The sequence below is a fragment of the Nansenia antarctica genome, assembly GCF_963989245.1.
Source record: "Nansenia antarctica genome assembly, chromosome: 20".
NCBI lineage: Eukaryota > Metazoa > Chordata > Actinopteri > Argentiniformes > Microstomatidae > Nansenia > Nansenia antarctica.
The window spans coordinates 18,851,260-18,860,651 of record NC_137693.1 but is presented as its reverse complement, the minus strand read 5'-3'; the positions used below and the strand labels follow the sequence as shown (position 1 = coordinate 18,860,651).

Here is a 9,392-nt window from a genome sequence, read left to right as displayed (position 1 = left end):
GAGCAGGGAGGGAAGGGGGGGGGGCAGGGATTGTTTATTTTTTTTGGTTTGGAATTAGGAGGAGGGTACTCAATGTAGGCCGTAGATTTCCGCAATGCTGCCTACTGCCTAAGATCCATTTTTATATTTTCACAAAATAAGCGACGCCTACAAATTCTACAAGATAATTACGGTCAAATCCCAAAAAGCAGCTCCTCCCTCACCAGAGATCGATTAACAATGTCACAATGTTGAGGTCTGGCCCTCTCTGCTCTCTCATCCTCATTCATAATGGTCTCCGCTGTGCTCCTCTCATGTGGAAAGATGGCATTCCATGGCTGCCTATCTTTTTTTTCCACAATGAACTTCATCTGCCACAAAAAACACCAAATTGATATAGGCAATAAAGTAAACTTCCCTCTACCAGTGCCTCCGTACCCTCTCTAATTACTGTATGCATCTCCCTCCCCCTGTTGATCCAAACCGACATACTCTCTAGGCCTACTTTATTTCTCTCCCCCTTCCCTCCCCCTTCCCTCTTTTCCTCTGTTCTCTAGACTGAGTGGTATAGGGAGAAATGTGGAGAATTCCTCTGACTGACCAAACCAAGCCCTTTGGCAGGGTGCCCTCCCTCTCTCCCTGTCCCGCTCCCAAATAAGGAGGCACATTAAGAGGGGAAGAACAGAGAAAAAGAGAAAAGGGTGGGTCGAAGAGTGAAATAGGAGGACAGGAAGCGCATAGAAAATGAGAAAAAAACCTGTCTCTATCCTTTTAGGGCCGTGGGTTCCTCCCTCCCCTTCTTTACTCTCCTCCCCTCTCTCTCTCTCTCTCTCTCTCTCTCTCTCTCTCTCTCTCTCTCTCTCTCTCTCTCTCTCTCTCTCTCTCTCGCTCGCCCTTTCTCTTGAATGTGGTGAAGTCATTTTCAGAAAGAAGTGTTTCATTTCTTTGTAAGCCGGCACTCCCTGTGAGTGGACTCTGTACTCTGTACTAAAGAGGAAGAGAGCAGACACAGGGCCAAAGCCACCGTCTCTACACCTTTACATCTCCCCACAACATACTGTAAGTACACGCCTGTCTACTTCAAAGGATTGTCGTTTGAAAGAGTGCAGTGACTATAATAGCATACGTGGAGTGTTCAATGTTCAATTTCCTGGTTTATCTAACATTATCAAAATTGTGTCTTGTCATTTCTTTGGCTTGCCTGGGAAGTTGCCTCTGACATTGGGCTGTAGCTTTGGTTAGTTCTCTTATTGGAATATCTATATTGTCGACGAGCGAGGGCAAAAGAGGTGTAGACGTACTCACTTGGAGAAAACTTGATGCTATCTATTTCACATTTTGGATCTTGATTTGGCTGGTCTCCCTCTCACACACTCACACTCTCTCTCTCACACACACACACACACACACACACACACACACACACACACACACACACACACACAGTCCTCCCTTCTTCTCCTACTCTGTCACTGCATGACATGTATTTAAGTAGTATTTCATTCCCTAAAATTGACCCCAACAGAACAAAGCAGAATGTTCCCCCTCTCAGTTCCTGTCTAAATGCTCTTCCTTCCTCTGCCCAGATCGTGTCTATCAGATCCTGTTCACAATTGAATTCAATCAGATTCTTGTTCTTATCAAATCCAGTTCTCAGCACTCTTACTCTCATACACTTCGCATCGAACTACATGCTCCATGAAGTAAGATGGCTTCATGGAATGCTACAGGGCCCATGATATATATACAGTGTGTGCTATATCTTTTAAAATGGAGACAGTGTACATCAACAGTGTTGAATAATATACGGCCCCTCCTAACTTACAGAATGTATACCCAGTCTGGAGGAGAGATATGGGAATGTAACTGTGTACGAATGAGGGTTTGTATGAACTCTGTTGGTATGTTCATGGGTGACGGTAATGGTCTGTGTCTAGGTGAATAAGCTCATGATCGAGCCCAGATAACCCTGTGACATTAAGATAACATTTACACAGTATGTAACACTTGATCTATATTTGAGTAAGGTTCCAAGAGCACAGATGAAGTCATGAGAGGCAGAGACGACTGGTGGAGCTGGAAGGTTGAGGGTTGACCTGTGCAGCACCAGGCTGGTGGTTAGACTGAGGTAGTCAGACTGAGGTAGTTAGACTGAGGAGGTTAGACTGAGGTAGTCAGACTGAGGTAGTCAGACTGAGGTAGTTAGACTGAGGTAGTTAGACTGAGGTAGTTAGACTGAGGTAGTTAGACTGAGGTAGTTAGACTGAGGTAGTCAGACTGAGGTAGTTAGACTGAGGTAGTCAGACTGAGGTAGTCAGACTGAGGTAGTTAGACTGAGGTAGTCAGACTGAGGTAGTTAGACTGAGGAGGTTAGACTGAGGTAGTCAGACTGAGGTAGTCAGACTGAGGTAGTCAGACTGAGGAGGTTAGACTGAGGTAGTCAGACTGAGGTAGTTAGACTGAGGTAGTTAGACTGAGGAGGTTAGACTGAGGTAGTTAGACTGAGGTAGTCAGACTGAGGTAGTCAGACTGAGGTAGTTAGACTGAGGTAGTCAGACTGAGGTAGTCAGACTGAGGTAGTCAGACTGAGGTAGTCAGACTGAGGTAGTCAGACTGAGGTAGTTAGACTGAGGAGGTCAGACTGAGGTAGTTAGACTGAGGTAGTTAGACTGAGGTAGTCAGACTGAGGTAGTCAGACTGAGGAGGTCAGACTGAGGTAGTCAGACTGAGGTAGTTAGACTGAGGTAGTCAGACTGAGGTTGTTAGACTGAGGTAGTCAGACTGAGGTAGTCAGACTGAGGAGGTCAGACTGAGGTAGTCAGACTGAGGTAGTTAGACTGAGGTAGTCAGACTGAGGTTGTTAGACTGAGGTAGTCAGACTGAGGTGGTTAGACTGAGGTAGTTAGACTGAGGTAGTCAGACTGAGGTAGTCAGACTGAGGTAGTCAGACTGAGGTAGTTAGACTGAGGTAGTCAGACTGAGGTAGTCAGACTGAGGTAGTCAGACTGAGGTAGTCAGACTGAGGTAGTCAGACTGAGGTAGTCAGACTGAGGTAGTCAGACTGAGGTAGTTAGACTGAGGTAGTTAGACTGAGGTAGTTAGACTGAGGAGGTTAGACTGAGGTAGTCAGACTGAGGTAGTCAGACTGAGGTAGTCAGACTGAGGTAGTCAGACTGAGGTAGTTAGACTGAGGTAGTCAGACTGAGGTAGTCAGACTGAGGTAGTCAGACTGAGGTAGTCAGACTGAGGTAGTCAGACTGAGGTAGTCAGACTGAGGTAGTCAGACTGAGGTAGTCAGACTGAGGTAGTTAGACTGAGGTAGTCAGACTGAGGTAGTCAGACTGAGGTAGTTAGACTGAGGTAGTCAGACTGAGGTAGTTAGACTGAGGTGGTTAGACTGAGGTAGTTAGACTGAGGTAGTTAGACTGAGGTAGTCAGACTGAGGTAGTCAGACTGAGGTAGTCAGACTGAGGTAGTCAGACTGAGGTAGTCAGACTGAGGTAGTCAGACTGAGGTAGTCAGACTGAGGTAGTCAGACTGAGGTAGTTAGACTGAGGTAGTTAGACTGAGGTAGTTAGACTGAGGTAGTCAGACTGAGGTAGTCAGACTGAGGAGGTCAGACTGAGGTAGTCAGACTGAGGTAGTTAGACTGAGGTAGTCAGACTGAGGTAGTCAGACTGAGGTAGTCAGACTGAGGAGGTCAGACTGAGGTAGTTAGACTGAGGTAGTCAGACTGAGGTAGTCAGACTGAGGTAGTTAGACTGAGGTAGTTAGACTGAGGTAGTCAGACTGAGGTAGTCAGACTGAGGTAGTCAGACTGAGGTAGTTAGACTGAGGAGGTTAGACTGAGGTAGTCAGACTGAGGTAGTCAGACTGAGGTAGTCAGACTGAGGTAGTCAGACTGAGGTAGTCAGACTGAGGTAGTTAGACTGAGGTAGTTAGACTGAGGAGGTTAATTTTTTTAATTTTTATATATTTTTTAATTTTGCCATTTAGCAGACGCTTTTATCCAAAGCGACTTACAATTACGAATTACAGGGACATTCCCCCTGGAGTAACTGAGGGCTAAGTGCCTTACCCAAGGGCACACTAGTAGTGGTGTGGCTTCAGGCGGGATTTGAACTCACAACCTTCTGATCACAAGTCCAACTCACTATCCACTAGACCACCACTACCCCTAGTGTTAAACTGAGGTAGTTAGACCGAGGTGGTTAGACTGAGGCCTGGGCCTGTTGGAACAGGCCTCTGGCACTGGGAAAAGCTTAAGGCTGTCAGGATCCAACAGGTCTATCCCCCCCCCCCCCCCTCCCCCCCAACCAACATTCAAATACAAAAACAGGTTAGACTTATATCCTCCCAGCTTAGACCCCCCCTCCTCCTTCCTCTCAGCCCTTCCAGGGATAACAAATCACTCATGGATGTATTCGGCTCTGCCTGTGGCCGATCATGCACAGACATTTATTTTCACACAGGTAAATGTTATCACCAATGCCTTGCATTGATAGTCCTCATCGGTCAATCAAGAGGGATCTTGTTCAAGTAAGATGGGATCCAGCCAGTGTTCCTCTATATAATGAGTTGCAGGGAGATGTTCTCTCTGGGCATGTTAGAACTATTCCATGGCAGATCCTCAGAGTGAGACACAGCTGCTCAGATTGGTTAGAGGGGGATTTGGAATGTATTATTCTATTTACAACGGTTGTTGTTACAAAATGTCTCTGGTTGTGACATAACTTGGCTGTCAGATAGAACAACAAGTCCCTCCTCCACATCCCCATATAATCACTCGTAACTGCTCTGCAAGTGGGAAAAGACACATGAAACTGACTGCAGCTGGCAGTGTGGAACTCATTTGCTACTGTAAGGCAAATTAAGTATTAGGGAGTAATGAATTATCTGATTTAGAACAGATTAACAACACACACACACACACACACACACACACACACACACACACACACACATGGCCGCAAACACAACATTGAGAAAAATCTGTTGTGAAAGAATGTTGGGATAGGGTGTGGCTGAAACAGAATAATACTAACACAATAGACTACACAAATACTGCAGAATCATGGCTACACTTACATGCCATTTTGGATTCAGTTCGAGACACAATACATCTGTGTGTGTGAGTGTGTGTGCATGTGTGTGTATGTGTGTGTTTGTATTGTTGCTAAGGCCAGAGATCATTAAGAATATCTCAGACTCACAGATGTTTCTTTCACACTGCGCAATAACAGGAAGCAGAGTGTTGAGGTGCAGGACAGAATGTGCTCCCTAGTTGCAGTAGTTTGGGTTGTCAGTGTACTCTTGCAACAGTACGAGTGTGAAAACAAACATGTACCTGCATGCGATCACAATGTTAATACTTACCTTACTTCATACACACACACACAAACACACAAACACACACACACACACACACACACACACACACACACACACACACACACACACACACACACACACTTAAAGACAAGAAGTGCCTCCACCCGTTTTGCAAAGAAGTTGAATGCCAATATAAACAAGATGAAATTATGTGACATCATTATATTCAGTATAAATCAATCATGTTTGATTACTGACACCTCAACAATGACTTTTATTATCGGAATGAAATAGAAGAGGGGTGGTGCCTGTTGCTGTATTACTGTAACTGTGGACGACTCTAGATAACATCTGCTCTTACTATACTTCCTGCATACATGACAAACCCTCTTGATAAATACAGTTAGCTGAGATATTCACTCTGCTTCAGTTCAGTAAGCCATAGAGCCAGATCACAAGTATTGCTATCATATCTGTGTATGCTGCCATAATGATAAGCCTTGCATTTAACCACAAAGATTGGGAGGACTAGGTCATTAGGTTTGCCTGTATTATATTTGCTATGTTGATGGGCACTTTGACACAGAACACCACAATATCTGCAGGTTAACAAAAGTAGCTAGCTACCTTTGTAAGACAGGGAGAGAGGAGGCGACAGAGTAGACCCAGGAAGCTAGGAATGAGCAAACAGGATGCAGAGAGCAGGGTGTGGCTGGGGAGGAAGACAGGAAGTACTTTCTGTATGAGCCAACCTGGAGGATACTACTTAAAACGTTGACCCTCAGGACAGAAAATGTTTATGGTTAACATTCATTTAGATTCCATTCAGTCATTTTGAGTCCATGTGCTGTTGTTGACCTGTTCCTGTTCCTGTTCCTGTCCTTGTCCAGTCCTTGTCTTGTAACAAGTCAAGTGGGGAGGCATCTACATAGATTCAGAATGACTGCCTCATATTTAGGGATCTGAGAAATTCTTGACTTGTTTTTTCTCGTGTAGTTCCATCCTCCAGCATGGCATAGTGCCCTCTTTAACCATGTATATCAACCATGTCTTGATACAAAAGTTGCAGACCCATAATACCCACAATACTTTAACCAGAATGCATATAAATGTGTCTTTTAACAATGCTCATAGTAGGATTCCAAATCATATAAGCAACGTGAATGCAGTGTGGACAACATCTGTTATTAACTGTCTTGAGGATAAGCTTTGTATAACATGTTGATAATGTAACAGGCCAGGTTGTCAAGAATTTCACAGGACCTTCCTGTATGATATTTTTTTAAAAGAACACCACCAATTTCTCACAGAGCATCTGTGTTTTAGAGATATGAAAAACGTGAGGGCTTGTATAAGTTCTGAACTTAGGACCCACTTGTCTATTCTATAGGACTACAATGACATGGGCCTGACACACATACGCATAAAAAGTTATGTCTCGCACACAGAGAGAGAGGGAGAGGAGAGAAAGAAAGATAGAGAGAGAGAGAGATCAGCAGACTCTGATTACAGGCTTGTTTGTCTTGACTCAGGGCCAGCTTTCTGGGTGTGGGCTGGGCAGGGACCTGAATGTGAATGCTGTTACCATCTATATAGTGTCGTGGTAGAGCCATGACACAGCAGAAGGAAACTAAAGAGTTAAATTGCCACTGACACACATGGATACACTATCACAGATATCATGGAATGCTCTATGAGCCAATCACATGCTTATTTTTTGCCAAACTGTATAGATTGATAGATCAACACTATTATCAATCTTAAATGAGATCTCCCTCCCTGCAGGAACAGCAATGGCAAACAAAGGTCCCTCCTACGGTCTGAGCCGTGAGGTGCAGAGTAAGATTGATAAGAAGTATGACCAGGAGCTGGAGGAGAGGCTGACCGAGTGGATCATGGCTCAGTGTGGCGCTGGAGTTGGCCAGCCTGAAGCAGGCAAGATCGGCTGGCAGAACTGGCTCAAGGATGGATGTGTGAGTGCCTGTCCATTTGATACTCCATATAGCTGTGTGTGCGTGTGCGTGGGTGCTTGTATGCATTTTGTTTGTTTGTTTGTTCAGATATGTTTGTCTCAGTCTTTCACAGGTATTTATTTCCCCCCCCCTCTGCCTCTACTTCCCTCTCCAGGTCCTGGGTGAGCTCATCAACAGTCTGTTCACTGGGAATAAGCCTATCAAGAAGGTTCAGAGCTCAACCATGGCCTTCAAACAGATGGAGATGATCTCACAGTTCCTAAACGCTGCTGAGAAGTATGGGATCACCAAGACTGACATGTTCCAGACAGTCGACCTCTGGGAGGGTAAGTCAGAGAGACGCATGTTAACCTGGTGATACTGTACAGTAGTTCTAGTCCTTTCCCAGAACCTCACCTTCAGTATTCCCAGTAAACAAAGAGTCCAAAAGACGTCCTCAGGGAAGCCGGAATGTGGGTTCAGATGACGTCTTTCTAGGACGTCCAGATGACGTCTTCTGGACGTCCTAGAAAGATGTCATCTGAACCCACATTCCGGCTTCCCTGAGGACGTCTTTTGGACTCTTTGTTTACTGGGTTGTGTGTTGGTGTGTGCTGAGTTAATGTGAGACGGCTGTCTGTCTGCAGGGAAAGACCTGGCTGCAGTCCAGAGGACCCTGATGGCCCTGGGGAGTCTGGCTGTCACCAGGGATGATGGGAACTACCGTGGTGACCCCAGCTGGTTTCATAAGTGAGTCAGGGCACCATTCTATGTCCTCTTTGTAGTAACTGACATCTCAATAACTGACATATTGTCTATGATTTTGTCTTGTGGTTATGTGTGTACATTGTCCATTGTGATAGTCATGTGTAATGTGTGTATGTTTGATGTATTTGACACTGCTGTATTGAGTTTTTTTTCATCTGTACCGACAACAAATTCCACCGACCTTGGTCGTGTGGCCATTAAACCATTCATTCATTCATTCATTCAAGTACATGTCACTTTGGTTTAAAAACATAAATGCGTGTGTGTGTGTGTGCAGGAAATCGCAGGAGAACAGACGAGAATTCTCAGAGGACCAGCTGAATGAGGGCAAGACTGTCATTGGCCTGCAGATGGGCACAAACAAAGGGGCATCTCAGGCTGGTATGACAGGCTATGGGCAACAAAGGCAGATCCTGAACCCATAAAAGACGTCCAATGCCCTCTCGTCTTAAACTTGAGTACACTCTCTCCCTCCTCCCTCTCTTGGCCAATCACTGAAGAGGAAGAAGCTGTCTGTTAACATAAACAAAGAGGAGACATACACCCAGAACTTCATCAAGACCAAACTGGACCAAAACAACAGGGACCAAACATATACACACTGCACAGATACGCAATACAACAAACATTAACATAGTGACCAAGGTCTGTAAAATGTCCTATTTTTGTTACCAACAAGACATGCTGCACAATTAGATACATAAAGAAACATACATTTCATTTAGATACTGCTTTCAATGCTGCACTCAATGTCTGATGGTAATAAGTGTTAAAAGAGATGTTGCTAAAATATGGTTTGTACTGGGTTTGTACTGGGAAAGCGGTAGTAAGGTGTGGTCAATCTCCTACTTCTTAATCAAGATGTTGGGCCACCAAAACTCAGTATTTTTGTACATTGTATGATAATAATTAATGATTCTGAAATAAAGTTCAGTTTGATTTTAAAAACTTCTCTTTCTTTACAACATAAAGAGATCAATGAGAGGTGCATAGCTGCAGTGCAACCAGTAGGTTCTATGCATTGCCCCTCTCCCTCTCCCATGGTCCCTCTCCCTCTCCCTCTCCCATGGTCTTACTGCAGCCTGTTGGTCAGAAGCCTATGGCACTACTCTGTGGTATGAGATAAGGAAAGACTCTGATGGAAAATAAAGAATCTGCCAATGGAGTAGAGTAGAGTGGAGTAGAGTGGCGCTGACTATCTGACTAGCTGCGTAGTGAATGAGTGAGTATTATATATATATATAGTATGAGGGAGGGGGGTATTGCCTAGCTGGATCCTTTAACTGCTGATAATAAGTCGTTCTGACAGGACAGACTCACTCTGACTGCCAGCACCAGGCTTGTATTTGCTGGGGCAGGGAA

General features: G+C 44.7%; 1 protein-coding gene across 1 annotated transcript; it reads left to right on the top strand.

Annotated features, from left to right (window-relative positions):
• Positions 1 to 932: 932 nt before the first annotated feature.
• Positions 933 to 8,898, top strand: LOC308174512 (transgelin-like). The gene is made up of 5 exons (XM_080549596.1): positions 933 to 1,038; positions 7,096 to 7,283; positions 7,438 to 7,609; positions 7,910 to 8,012; positions 8,308 to 8,898. The coding sequence occupies exons 2-5, from the start codon at positions 7,104 to 7,106 to the stop codon at positions 8,453 to 8,455; spliced, it is 603 nt and encodes a 200-aa protein (XP_080405722.1). The 5' UTR covers positions 933 to 1,038; positions 7,096 to 7,103; the 3' UTR covers positions 8,456 to 8,898.
• The last annotated feature ends 494 nt before the right edge of the window (positions 8,899 to 9,392 follow it).